The following is a 15,179-nucleotide window of genomic DNA, read 5'->3' as shown; positions in this document are numbered from 1 at the left end:
CGTTTAATATCTTCAGCAATAAGAAAGACAGAATAAGATTCAAAAGAATATTGAAGTAGCGAGCGAAATGGAATTATGTAAAAACCGATTTCGGACTTTCGATTAGCTTTCGAATTGGCATAAAAATTTACTTTAGTTTCAATTGACTTATTGATTTCTATCATTTTCAAAAAAAAATTCACTACAAATTGTAGAATATTTTCCTTCTTAAATATTCAAAGGAAAAAGAGAGAAAAAGAGAAAAAAATTACTTCAAAAATATTGATTGGAAAAGTTAATTATTTTTTTCAAATCAAACAAATGATTCGATTTGTCTACTTTTGTTTTTTCTGTTTATCTTAATTGCAGATTGAAAATAAATACAAAATCTCCACAACGAGTATAAATACCATTTATCGAACAAATAAAAAAGGGTAAGTAGGCTACATGCAAATTTTTGATTGAAATCGTCAATTGTACAGAAATGTGATTTTCAAATCAAATTGTATTTACTTGCTGCTGATTTATTTTCCGCTACAATTAAATCTGCAAGTGGGTCGACACGCATACACAAAAACACAAACACACAATATAATAAAAACTTATTAATTGTTTGAATTATGTATGCCAGTATTATCAGTAATTTAATGAAAGTAAATGTTTTTAACCACTCCAGCAATCATCTATGCATTTAACAAATATTTAATTTAAAATGTTACAGTAATTAATATTCCTAACCAGAATAAATGTGGTAGTTATTTGAATTAAGTTTAATACGCATAACTGCTTTCGCTAATTAGACAAAATAAAGTGGTTAGTCGGAATAATAAAAAACATGGATTTTCTTTAGGGGGCACAAAGTTACAGTTTATCTGAACTTTGACCTTTACCGATTGAATGGAATTTCCTCATATTGTCTACATTTTAAATCTGCCTCTTATATTAGATTGACAGACAAAGGTAGACCTCTATACCTAAAGCCAAATCTTTATGTCCCAGTCAGTTTATGTCCCGTTTTTATGAGTTAGACCAAATAAATGCGGAAAATGTGAATTAAATGAGAATATTCCCTGCGAGAGGTCTAACGTTCTTTTCAGCGACGCATATGATATGATATCGAATTATATTGGTTGCCCAATAGGGAAACGAGGAAAAGCCTATTACACAGCAAGCGTCTACCCCGAATCGCGTGATGTCAGTTCGAGAAAATGAAAGTCACGCCTCGTTTAGTCCAAGTGTGCACTCAAAAATGAATTCCTTCACTAATTTGAGAATGCTCTGATCCTTAAACGATTTCAACACTGTTTTACTTTTGCTTTTCAATCTTACCGATGACACCAACTGAGCACTCAAACTATTTATGTAAACTTAAGTGCTGCTTCCCTTTTAATTCTACAAGGATACCTCAACCTTCATGTAATCCGCATTCGTTGAAACTCACACTCGTTCATAACATGATTAAGAATAGCGGGGTAGATAAAATTTCAAGCGTTGGCTTTACCTAAGCTTCAAAGCAAAAAAAAACTATGAACATATTGAATAAACTGAAAAAGTAATAAACGAAGGTCTGCTTGATTCTTACGTTGCAAGGCAAATGAATGGTTAAACTGAGAAACAGCCTTTTGAAATTAGCGAAATATACGTTTGTAGATATATGCAAGTTATTCAATTAGATAGACCTGAAATTAAATGGTTTGTAGATGATATGTTGGATGAAATAAACATAAACATGATTGGGAGCATTCAAATAATCAAAAGAATGCCTTGGCTAAAATGTAACGCCATACGCGAGTAAAAAGTAAAATAGATACAAATAGTTCTAGAAACGCGAATTTCTTAACTTCATTTATCTTTACCATTCCTACCTATTTCTTCCAGGATTACAGCGAAAATTGATGATGATATGCTATCCTACTATTGCAATGAAGACATATTTCTGCTCGAAGTTCGACAAATCGAAGACGACCTATTTGATATAACACTAACGGAACTTCCAAATCATTGATGACAAACTCCTATCCTTCTTAATCTAACCGTTATGATATTACAATTAGATCTGTTATTTAAGATAGTTCAAAATAGCAGCAACTATAAACGCCACAAGCGTAAAATCTAGTGCAGATGAGCACGTGTGCCGCAGGATAAATGTTACAAGCTAAGGCAGAAACATGAACAGTAAATACCATCGCACAACGAAGATGAATGCCATGAAGTCGTCCAAGTCACGATTAATCCTGTAAAAATGTGAAAGAGGAAGAGAACAACGAACAAAATAGTCGTTACTTTTTACAAATTGTTTCAAACTATATAATAGATTTATATATTAATGTGAAAACGAGAAATGAATTTCATGACAGTTTAATTTGGTTAAATAGAACGTAAATAGTTTTAGCGATAAATTAACACTTGAATTAAGAATAATGTTGTTTACTTTTATTTGCAAGTTATAAATTGCTTAGGCTAAATTTTGAGAGAGTGGTATGAAGAATAGGACACGCTAAAATATAAATTTTCGAAATATATACTCGATAAGGCAAAAACAAATTAGAATAAGATTTACAACAAATATGCTTTGTTATTATTTTGATCATTACTGAATAATTGACAGTAAAATACTTTCCACTGTATTACATGAACGTTATTGAATTATGGAGAACTTCTTCAAAACTCTGCGTAAAATACTCTTAAGAACTAACACTTTTGCACTTCAATTATATCAATTATGTAGATTAAAATGACTTAACAATCCACATATGCTGCAAAGACTACTGACTTTCATCTGCATATTGAATGAAATAGATACTAGAATAATTGCTAGGAATTAAGAGCCGTGCCTTAAAAATGTTGACACACACAGATAAATGCAGAATTACTAGCCAATAACTAAAAAGCCGAAACTAAGTTAAAGAACAAAATTTTTGAGCTCATTCCGTAACCATAAGTAACTCCAAGCAAATTTTTCTGTAAATTATTCAATTCTATTTCAAATATCCTGGACCTTCGATCTCATTGTTATTCGCAATTTAGCGTTCGCTGATTGAAATTCGCTCAATGAACAAAGCGAAAAAAATTATCTAAAAGACTAATTATTTTCGACAACAAAATTAATTTCGATATTTATATTAATAATGATGTGTTTAATGAGACAAATCTTTTTGAATGGTAACAAATATGCATTGAAAAAATGTCACTAAGTACATGTATAAAATGTTTTGTTAAGTTTATGTATTATCACTATATTTTGTACTTCACTATTTTCTTCAAAACAAATTCACGAACGTTGTCAATTGTAAAGCCAATAGTTATATCCTTTTCTAGTATACACTTTAAAGCGAAAACTGTATTCTTACTAAGAGAAAAATAAACAAGTTCAAATTTTCACAAATATCTTTCTATTTTTTTTTATTTTTCAAAAATAAATTTGTGGAGAAGCGCAAAAATTCAAGTATGAATTATTGGAATTGTCCTTAAAAAGAAATATTGTGATTTAGATAATGTTATATCCATCATTATAGAATAACTTCTCTTGTAAATAACCAGAAACGAAAGAGTGATACGACAATCACAAGAATCACGGAATTTCGACTATAAATATTCAAATGCAAAGTCCAAATCCTTCAATGCATCAAAGTTATATTTTCTGAGTTCTACTGTGTAACATGTAATATGAAATATTGAAACAAATGATAAAAATGTATGTTTAAGTGTTTCAAAATCATCATAAAATCAGAAAAAACGAGCAGATTAAGTTTACTATTAATTAGATTTAAAATTTAAACAATTGAAATGTATTTGTTAAAGATTTATATTATTTTTTTTAATAATTTTCCAAAACCGTCTTCGAGCATGTAATTACAAATTACATTTATAGTATTTAATAATATAATTAAAAAAAAAAAATGAGGAAACAAAAAAGAGGAAAGTAATCTTGTTTGAGCAGGAACGGTAAGCAGGCTCACGAAATATTAGAAGGCATATATGAATGGCAACAAGAATATGAGTTGTTGTAAATGTTTAGAAGAAAAATGTCCATGTTTTAGAATGTTTGATTAATATTATACTTAAGACGATCTACACAATCAGCAAAGCATTTATCTTGCCTGTCTTTTTTATTAATGGAAAAAAATTATATTTTTATAAATATAGAATAAATGACTTTTATTCAGAAAGTAAACTGTATTCTTGAATTGAATATAAAACAAAAATGTTTATTGAAGCTACCTACAATTTTCTTAGATGCGCACAATTATCTGCCACATGTACTGGAAGTAAGTAAACTATTACAGCTTCGCTCTCTTATCTCAAGAGGACATCGACGATCTTTGACACCTACATAGATACAGTGAGCAAAATTTAAATTCGGATCGTGCTACCGTCCGTAGAAACTACACCTCCTAGATATACAGAATAAACGACGCCTTGGATACTGTCCCCATTAATGCAGATAGGGAGTGAAATGACCCGTCTTAAACTTCTCTTTCGAAATCGAGAGCCATTTGCCCAAAGTTCATGACCCGATGAAAGAGCAAATAGATGTGATAAACGTATTGAGGGAAGATGTCATAATCGATTGAATTCCTCCACGCCCTCCGATCAAGGCAGCATGATAAACGCCACAAATAACAAGAATAAATAGTATCGGTGGCAAGCGGTAACCCTGGTGGGCTCCGCTTTCGACCTCCTCTGAGATTCCACACCGAATATTAAGTAGTCATTTTTTTGAGTTTTTAATGTCATTATTAGGATTTTTTTTATCTCTGTCCGGATTTCAATTTTGTCTACGAAAATAGAGTTTCTTTTGTAACTCGCCATCAGCAGCGTTTTCTTTTACCCCCTGTATATTTTTAAAATTTCTTCACTCTGGGTGATGACTCAACGTACATGTGTGTAAACTGGTCTGATACATTCTGATATTTGGTCACACACACAGCAAAAGTTTAGTGGAAAAAAGGTACTACATTAGATGCCAAGAATTCACAGAACCCATCAAACATGGCGGAGGCAATGTGCTTGTTTAGGGTAGTATGCGTTAGTCGTGGGTCGATGGTAAAATGAACTGACATGTGTACCTCAATATTTTAATAAACAATTAGCAGAAATCTGTCAATAATATGGGTTCGGGTCCGAATTATATATTCTAACAGGACAACGACCCCAAACGTACAGCTCGCCTAGTACATGAGTGATTACTACACAGGATGCCTCGTTGACGATGGCAAAAATTTTAATGGTTGGTAGCATCACTCGTTTGAGGATAATTGTTCCATGGGATGGTCACTTTAGCTGTTACCTTTGCAAAATTATAGCGCTTTTCGTGAGTAGTTTCAAAAAGCTTGACCTGCCCAACAAAATCACAATTTTCCACACCCACAATCATTTAATCTCAAAAGTTTCAAAATCGATTTTTCATCTAAATAACAGTACTTTAAACTTACAAGCCAAAATCAAAATTGACAAAGCTGCTTCATTATATTTGCGAGTCTTTGTTCGGAATGTGCATCATCAATACCATGTGAAGAATTATTATCCGGCATAGTTTAGCTTCGGTCCAGTTTGGGTCCAAATATATAGTTTCGTCATTGTGGTTTTACATAAGTACCTGCCCAGTTGATTTAACGTCACGGTCTTCTTAAGACACGGATTGATTTTGTGACCATAATCAGCGCCTCGCTGAGACAAGCACAATGGTACCAGGCTATACTAAATGCATGGCTCAATTTATTTATACTGGTGGATAAAAGAACTACCTAAATCTCTACCGAACTAGGGAGTGCGACACCCGTGTTGAAACGCAACACCGCACCGAGTCATGAAAGTCTCTGTTTGCTTGAGCGTAACCACAACCCCCATGAAACTCCCACCTGAGGACCAACCGCTACAACCAAGCCGAATGCACATGAAACAGGAATTCTATTGGGACATTTGAATCTAGGGGCTACCCCGATCCCCATGGTACCAGTATACCACTGGTAAGGTTTCCTGACCTATTGCCACCTCAGAAGAGTCCCCGTACACACTCGGGTCTGATCGCCCTGATTACACCTTTGGAGCATTCGCCTACTGCATCTCGGCCAGCAAACCATAGTGAGTACAGCGTATCCCGGTGCCACCACGTAGATGGTGGTTTTGGTCCGGACGACAGGGTTGCTATCCCGCCTTCCCCGTCGCCACCGGTGATTTCACTTAAATGTAATTCGCACTCATACCGTGTTTGCGATTATACATAAAAGAACGATTACCTCCTGTAAACACTTATGGTCACGTTGCTCCCAGGGCAGAGGTGAGTTAGAATCTGACGAGTTGCCTCTGCCCTGAACGAAACCGTCAGTCACTCTTCTGTCGTAACCTGTTCTCATCGAAATGTCCCGTGTCGGAACCACCCTTTTCGGTATGTTATCCCAAGGAAACAGTCCATTTCTATTTTTTTCGCGAAAGGTAGACTCGTGCTCTAGAAACCTTTTCTGTTTTTGTCCCACAGGTATAGAAGACTTCCTGCCAAACATTATTCTGGTTCGTATCAGTTTTCTCTACGTACGAGGATAACTTCATATTTTCTATCTGATAGACATATGAGAATCCGAGAGTGAAAAGGCGTTACCAAAACCGGATTCAGTTCTCCCATGTCCATTGTTTCCCCACTGATCTTAACGCATTAGTCTATGATCTCCTCTAATGGCAGTGCTCTGAATATATATGTACATCCGAGGGCTGCACTACAGTAATCCTTTTAGAGTTGCACCGGATGTCGTGCTCATGGTATCTGCAATACCCAGACAGAGTACTTTGCATTGAAGCTAACGAACATCGGCCTAATCATACCGGCTGTACAACCGGTAGGCTGTGAGAGCTCATTTCATTTTTGCTTCTAATGTCTGTTCCAAAGCAGCTTTTTATGTATCTCTGGAACACAAGGACCATTCAATTTTGTCTTTTTTGTAGATAATAACATTTTGGTTTTATTTGAATTTAATGAAAGCCCGTGACTGAGACATCAAAGTTATTGGAAAAGCGCGCAGTCAAAACCCCTTCTATGTCTACGAACTCGGCCTTCTCAATTCTGTTCTCAATCTGTGTAACCGAAGAATGAAGAGCAGACTCACAAGACTTCCACGCTAACAGGCTCTTGGCTTTCATTTATATCAGTAAATTCGACCTTACCACCTTCTTGCAAATGTGACGCTCAAGCGTATCTCCAGACATTTCAGCGAGATGACACTAAACTGGTCTGTATGAAATTCTTTGAATTAGAACAGACACCTTTCCCAGGTTTCAGTATGAAGCCCGAACGACAAGAGAGGGAGAGGGAGAGGTACTAGCAAAATATTTCTCACAAGTCGCTCTAGATGCTCTATACCCTGCTGGGTGGATGCCGTCCATGCCAGGTGCATTAAATTACCCAAAATAGAGTAAAGCAGCTCTCACTTTTTCACTGGTAACCACTGCTCTGGAGGTCATGAAAATTGCATCTGATTTTCTAGGAGAATCCGACTTGGTCAACACATCCTTTTAAGGACTCTGCACAGGCTTGAAGCCTCTCTTTCGTTTTTCAGTTCCTCACACTTTCTAAAGCAGTCTCGTTTTGAATTTCTTCCGATCTTACGAAATTTCTGGGTAGATCGTTTACAGGTGGAAGGCTTTAGAAAATCAACTGAGGAAGTAGATGGTATCTGATTATCACTATGGGTAAATAAAAGTATGCATTTAGGAGCTGTGGCGGTATTTGCACTAGATGGATTCTTAAACGGGTTATCAGACGTATATCCACTCATGCCTTGGTATGGTTTTCATTCGTCTTCATCGTTGTTTGTTGTTGTTTTTTTTTCTTCTGGCGCTGTAGCTGCTATTTACCATATCTTCTGGTGTTTGTTTCATACACAGTACACTTGCTCCCCCGCAAGATGAACTCCATTCGTTTCCATTTATATGAAGCTTTACTGTTCCGATGATTAAATAGACAACATCGGTGCTACGTAGGTACTAATATTTTAAAGCACTTTCCTTGTTTTGCCCTTTTTGTTTAAGAATAACAAAGTACAGCACTTACAGTCAACTAGTATTCCCAGGTTCTACTGTTGCGAAGATAGGTGCGACTTTCACCTACAAATTCATTGTGGCTAGATATGGTAGCATCTTGGTTACTTGATGTCTCATTAGCCAATGGAATCTTTTCTAACATTCTTAAGATGAACCAAAGAACTGCCAAATCTTGAAATGAATGGCAGAACAGGTGTTACGGTAGCCGACGATGAGGTGGAAATGGACCAACGTCGATGTAGGTTCACATGAGGTACAAAATTATCCGCATTTGTCCTTGATTCTTGCTGGTAGGCCAGTATATTTTCCCGATATATTTGAAGAATTGTCGCAACTTTGTCCTCCAATCGTTAATGAGAAAATCATGAATTCAAAATTGTTTCAGCTAAATACTCAGATTTATGCTCTTTAATAGGTATGAATGTCAGAAGCCTGTCATCGCACCATAGCAAGATTCCAGCGCAGGTTAAGGAACATCTTAATTGTACAGTGCTATGCACCAACGGAGATTTCCGATGTAGGGAAGAAGAATGATTTCTATGAGTAATTACACACAATCCAGGGGAGACTTCGTAAAGGTTACATTGTGATCATGATGGATGATCAGAATGCTCAGGTGGGCTCTGGCAACACTTTACTCGGGCATGAAATGAGTAAATACGATTTTGTCAACCGTAACAGTGGGAGCTTTACGGATTTCTGCAATTTACAATAATAGTACCTTATTCGAGCGCAGAGCTTGCCATAAGGTCAGTTGGGCATTAACTGACTGACACCGTACAGGCAATCAAATTGACAACTTCGCGATGGGCAGTAGATTTTAGACAACCCTTATGGATGTGGGTGACAAAAGAGGCACTGACATCCCCCTTGAAAATAATCACCATCTGATGGTCGCTTACGGGTTGCATCCTCTACTTCTTGCAGGATCGGAGAGCTATGATCGCCCAACTTCAACATTGATCACTTACACATCCACCTGTTACTCGAAAGTGGAAGAGCTAACTTATTGATGGGACGGCAGATACACTAAATAACCAGCCAGGTCCGGAATGGGAATCCCAAGATCTGGCCGACTGCAGAATCATGGAACCCGATCGACTAACGGAAGGGATTGAGAGCTCTATTGACCATTGCGGGCGATGGTTAGCGTGAGCGTGAGGTGGAAGGAATGCTTTATTCCGCCTTTTGTCGATAAAATATCTAATCATCGTAACTTGTGGATATGGATTTCTCCCGAACAGAAAAAAATCATCTCGGCCATCAGTGTTGCTCAAGCCGAGTAAAACATTGTTATTCATTGTTGCACCTGCAGATCTGTTACTTCCACTTGTATAAAAAACCTGACAATTTTCACCTACTTTACAACGACTTCGAGAACGCTTTCGACAGCGCCAATAAGAAGTAAATTTTGGCGGGCTCTATGCAGGAGAGGCATTCCGGAGAGACTAAATTAACAGAACGACATATGATGGTACAAAATATCACGCGATACATCGAGTTAAAATCTCAGACTAATTTGAGGTGCAAAGCGGAATCCGCCAAGGCTGCATTTTCACACCGATATTATTTCTTCTTGTTATTGGAGACGTTCTTCGCGCTGCGTGTTCCGGAGGATGTGAAATAATTGAATGGTCTTTGACATATTTTCCCAAGCACATCCGCTATGCTAATGACATCTGATCTCTCTCACCAAGCGTGGACCTGTTGCAAATGACTCTGGATTTGGAAAGAGGGAGAAGTAGAGTTGAACTGCAAATATACACCAACAAAACCAAGGCTTACAGTAGACGAGTCGAAGGCATTTCATCACAAAAGCTGTATGTAGATAGTTTGTGCTTAATGGAGCCGACCGACGTAAGTGAATTCAAACTCCAATTCCAAATTTGTAAAACCGTGTCGCAAATTCTCCAATGAATGATGAATTTGTGCCTCGCAAGAAAACATCGCTTTAAAGTATAAAATATATTTGATTACATAACAATTATTCAGATTAAAGTTGAAGCAAATCATTAAGAACGTGTTGAGATTCATCCAGGCAACGGCACTGACAACCTGCGGCGCACATATCACGAGTCTCAAACCATTTTTTCAAGTGTTCCGTGTGGCCTCCATGACCGCAATTCAAACAAGCGTTCGCTGCTCCCTTCACAGGAATTCTGCAAATCGTACAACGGAGCAGAAGCCTTTTACAATTGCTACACGACGGGCCTTTATTAACTCTGTTGCAAAATACGCACTCAATGGGAAACTCGACTCCTTTCACAGCATCGGAAGGTGACGACAAGTGTTTCAATACCATAGCTCTGGCAGGCAAAAGTCCCCAACTGAACAACACTTCAGCATAAGCTTTGATGAACGAATCGAATAGGTTCTTCTGACATTTCTTGAATGTTGATCGGTTTATTTCGTTGTTGAGTTGCTTTAACTCGGTCCAATCCAAAGAGTCTGACCATGAGTTGCTTCGAAGCTGTTTCACTTGCATAGCCAAGTTCCAGGAGTGGTCGTTGCTGAATTCGACAGGATTGATTGTGTGATAAGGCGAATGCGCTGGACTTATGCTAACGCTATTATGACCGTAACCTTGATGAGGCTCTGGTTTAGAGCAAAACTTGTCGAATGTGCAGCATAACATCACAGCCGTTTGAATGTCACCGTGTTTAGCGAAGTGGGTAATCAGCGAATTCAACAAATGCCTTTGGAATGGATTGGTCTGGAATAAATTGCCATATACAATGTCTTCCGGTGTACACGAGCTAGCGATCATCTCAGCTAAATTCCAGGCTTGTATCAATTCCGGTCTGTCCGTTGTTTCGGCAACAGCTTTGTTGTGTCTGCAAGTCCTGACAATATTTGTTTTGTCCAATATATATTGTTCGCTCAAAGTTTTACTTATATTCAGCAGTTTGGTTACGTCATAGACGTTGATAACTGCGTTAGATGAGGCTCTTTGGGATGATCTACTGCGGAAATTCTTTCGATGCCTATCTTGGATGTAAAAGGCTGACGTTGATGTATCTCGATGGGCGTAGAGAACCGGTTGAGAACCCATCACGTTCCCCAAATAACCGCCACTAATAGCGGATAGAGCTCTTGGCGTTATGTTTTGTCTACGTAAACTGATTCGCTTCGTATTTAGAGGCTGTGAGAACGTCACGAATAATCCGCTGGTATTAAACTTCGCTCCGGATGTTTTCGGAAAGGGTATGCAAGCATCATGTAGCGTGCCGCTCAAGGCACCCTCGAGCCGTGGTGACTGCAGCCGCAACTGAGTCTTATCCCCGCCGCCAGTGGACCGTTTCAATGCCGTAACCAAAGCCCGTAGACATTGCTCCATACAAGTTCGTCCCTTCTTTACTCTCTGCAAAGCGTGGGTTTTCAACACTTTCAGAAGCGATATCGATAGGCTATCATTTATGGAAGAATTCTCACAGAATATGAATTCGGGCGGAACATTCGGACTGGGGTAGTTGCTGGGGAAATTAATTTCCAACACAATCATGTGACCATTTGCTGACACCTTTACGAGGGCGTGTCTTTTAATCGGATCAAGGACCTCGAAATCAATGTGAGAAATATTTGTGTTAAGGAGCGAAAACTCATGCTGAAGAGAGCATGACGGCTGCTCGGTAAGGGACTTACTACTTGGGTTCTTCCTCACTGTTTTCACTGTGGACCAAGAGCCCAGCTGCATGTCTGCAGCTTCATCCTCAGTTTCTTGTTGAGGTGGATCACATAATCGCAGCAGTGATTCGTCTATCTTCCATAGACGCAGAGTTTGGTCGCGGGACCACGTGATGAGCTCTATATCCGTTGAGGAGCTGTCCCTATTGGGACGCCACGCAAAGTCCAAAATTACGTCTGTGTGTCCCTCGAACGAACAGACAGGCTCAGTCTGTTTATTGTTATTCCAAAGAAGTAAACTGTTCTCACCACGACCCAGGTGGGGCACAACAACTGTTATTAGTCCGTTTCCTGCTGGAGTGTACCTAGCCCGCCACACTGGCGAAGAAACCGTGATGATTTTCTCTGCTCGCCGAGAATTATTAACGTCGAAATATTTCACTGTCCCATCCTGGCTAGCAGTTGTCAAGTAATGTTCATGATTGTGGCTCCAATTGATTCCGTGGATTCTGGCCAAATGTGCGGTAATATACTGCTGTGGACAGGATCCTTTTCGAATATCCCAGATCCTCAAATCACCGTCATGAGCTGTGGCCAGTAGATTCCCAGAAACACGGTTGAATCCCACCTGGGTCGCACCCGACATACACACCGCGCTCAGCGACAAAATCGGCTTCCTAGGGTCTCTCAAATCCCACAAGTGGGTGAAGGTGTCTATAGAACAGCTCGCCAACAGGTGCGGCTCCTTCGAATGCCAGTCGATGTCTGTGACCATTCTCGTATGCGCTCGAAGCGAATATATCAACGTAGGATCCCCTGAAGACCAGGTCACCACCTCTATCAGTTGGCTAGTCGCTATGGCACAATACTCCTGACTATTTTCGCAAATTGCCCATTCAGCGGCAGAAACGTCGTACTTGGAGTTCCGGTGGTACTTCTTCAGACTACTATCCTCGTTCTCATCTAACTTCTGCAGAGCGAGGTGGCGCCTGCCTGCACGGAGCACCCACTGCCCGGTCCAATCCACGGACATAGCAGTGGCCTGCAAGTCTCGATGCTCCCAAATGGAGTGGTTGTGGCGTTTGATGCAGTTCAGTTCCTTCATCTTCCCCGACCGCGTGCGAACAGGATCCTTCGGAAAAGTAGAGGATATAAATAGAGGATATCAATTAGCTCAGCGAATTTGGCTGCGCACAGTCGTATTCATAGCTCTACGAGCATATTCAAAGGAAAAAATATGCACTTTGGTCTTGCACTTATAAACACTTCCAGGTCAAACAAATATGCGTGAAACTCTGCCTGCAACTGATAGCGATTGACAGCTGGATGTGACAGCACCAGCTGATCACAAGCAAGAGCAAAAGTTAGTGGACACTTGCACATTGTTCAAAGCTCGAATCGAGTTCCAATTGATTCTTTTTTTAGCTTGAATAATACTTCTTACTTTTAACGAAATATATATTTGTTATTTTTAAGAAATAAATTTGAAATTTTCTGGAAAGTTTCTGACGATATCGGGAGAATCGGGATAGGATGTTTTTGTTAGATTACTAGCGAAAAGAAGTAAGTGTTGGAAGTAAACGGAAAAGAAGCAATGCTATCATTTTATAGTCAAAAAGGAAACTAGCATGTAAATAAGGAAGGAGTCGTTTGGTGAACATATGCGTATCAATCAGTATTTCGGTTCGACAGAGTACGTAGCCGACTAAAAAAGCAACTGAGAATAATTTTATTTTGAAGATGCGCTTTCTTAACATAATTTGCATTTCTGCAATGGTAACACAATTAAAACTGTGTGAAATAAATACCCTGGTTAAAATAGTTAAAACAACCATGCAAACTGACTGACGATGGCAACGTTCTACCAATCCCTCAAAAATTTGCTAATTTCGAAAAAGAAAGTCCTTCGGATGTGTCACTTTTAAGTCAATTTTTTTACATTTCTACAGTGGCCTAACCCCTTAACTTTAATTTTGGGAGAACATACAATAAACCGAAAGCCCGCAGTACGGGTTTACATAACCCAATCCTAAAGAAGTTGCATATTCATCCATCCTCGTGTCCAGTTAGACAAGAAGAAAGTAATACTAGCATAGCGAGCATCAGATCCAAGAACAGAATGTCATTATTATCTTTGCTTAAACAAAATTTTGCAAATATGAACGTGATCAAAATTTCAGTAATCCATAAAATCACATTACACTAACTATTATACTTTCTAGAGTAATCCAGAGATGTTGAAGGGGAATGCCCACTATTATTAATTCATATGAATTGCTTGCCAAAAATTGCCACTTCGGTACTTGATCCCGACTAATAATCGTTGGCGCAACAATCCAATTGGACCAATTGGGCATTGAAGCGTGTTAAAGCGCCTCATTCAAGAGCATAACTGAACGCTAGGAGGTGATGTGGTCAGCATTGCGTTCGTCCGTGATTATTAACCTAATTGGATTCAGGCACTCATTCACATCTGAGAAAACTGATATCCGACATCCAGTCACGTTATGAACCGCTCTCCCACTCACATATTACTATTAACATTACAAATATGCGGAAGTTTGAGATAGAAAGTGTGCATATATCAGGTAGGCTGCAAAGTCATAGGCTTACATACAAATGGCGCTACTAAAATTAAGTCCATATGATTTTTAGTTAACCCTAGCCTTCAAAATACACGCGATAGTTGTCGGACTGTTGGTGTGTGGAATAGAACATTTTGAGTGAAGCAACTTTTGTTAGTTTGAAGGAATGGATAAAAAGGAATTTTGTGTGTTAATAAAGCATTACTTTTTGGCGAAAAAAAGTACTGTTGAAGTCAAACCTTGGCTTGATAAGCATTATTCGGACTTTGCACCAGGAAAATGAACCATTGAGAGGTGGTTTGCTAAGTTTGAACGAGGCGAAATGAGCACCGAGGACGATACATACAGTGGACGTCCTAAAAAGACCGTTACCAAAAAAACATCAAAAAAGTCCACAAAATAATTTTGGATGACCGCAAAATGAAATTGGCCGAGGTAGCTGAGGCTCTAAAGATATCAAAGGAACGTGTTGGATATATCGGGCAAAAAAAAGAACGAGTTGACGATTTTGAGCAGTCTTTGATGCTCTCCCTCCTTAAAAAAAAAACACGAATTTATGGGTTGATATGTGGCAATGGACGATACATGGCTCTATTATTTCGCAAACAACTGTTATTTGAGCGAACTGTATGTGGTGAACCGACTCCAAAGCATGCAAAGACGCATTCGGCTGGCAAGGGTATGATATTAGTATTTTGGGATGTGCATGGTACATTTTAAAAGGAAATGCTTAACAATTATTTTTGGGCGAAAACCTACCAATATATAGTTCGAAAAATATTGGTACTGAAATGTCAACAGCAAATCAGAAACCACAGCGAGGGTCTCTAGAATGCAGGCTTTCTTCAGCGAAAATTCCAGCGATAAAAGTTAAACTTTTTGCAGCTAAGCAAAGTGAGATGACGAGACTCTAGAGAGTTCTCCCTACCCTCTTGCGGCACTGTGCTTTTATACTCT

At 38.7% G+C, this 15,179-nt stretch overlaps 2 protein-coding genes across 4 annotated transcripts in view; one reads left to right on the top strand and one right to left on the bottom strand.

Annotated features, from left to right (window-relative positions):
• LOC119661675 (protein grainyhead) overlaps window positions 1-4,153 on the top strand; it is a 421,106-nt gene extending 416,953 nt beyond the window's left edge. For 2 of the 3 annotated variants that reach the window (XM_038071113.1, XM_038071112.1), the window contains exons 17-18: window positions 349-413; window positions 1,858-4,153. In XM_038071113.1, the coding sequence (XP_037927041.1) occupies window positions 349-413; window positions 1,858-1,984 (192 nt within the window). In that variant the 3' untranslated portion in view covers window positions 1,985-4,153. The remainder of the gene's footprint in view (window positions 1-348; window positions 414-1,857) is intronic. The other variant, XM_038071114.1, reaches the window with a different exon arrangement.
• A 5,810-nt stretch (window positions 4,154-9,963) lies between these two features.
• LOC119661677 (GATOR complex protein Wdr59) lies at window positions 9,964-12,941 on the bottom strand. The gene has a single exon (XM_038071115.1). It carries the CDS (start codon window positions 12,740-12,742, stop codon window positions 10,007-10,009), a length of 2,736 nt encoding a protein of 911 aa, XP_037927043.1. The 5' UTR covers window positions 12,743-12,941; the 3' UTR covers window positions 9,964-10,006.
• Between the last annotated feature and the right edge of the window lie 2,238 nt (window positions 12,942-15,179).

This window comes from Hermetia illucens, chromosome 1 (assembly GCF_905115235.1).
Source record: "Hermetia illucens chromosome 1, iHerIll2.2.curated.20191125, whole genome shotgun sequence".
Classification (NCBI taxonomy): domain Eukaryota; kingdom Metazoa; phylum Arthropoda; class Insecta; order Diptera; family Stratiomyidae; genus Hermetia; species Hermetia illucens.
This window is presented reverse-complemented; position numbering and strand designations above follow the sequence as displayed.

Bases quoted from the DNA above. Each gene is read 5' to 3' on its own strand.
- LOC119661677 (XM_038071115.1), bottom strand. From the start codon at position 12,742: ATGAAGGAACTGAACTGCATCAAACGCCACAACCACTCCATTTGGGAG.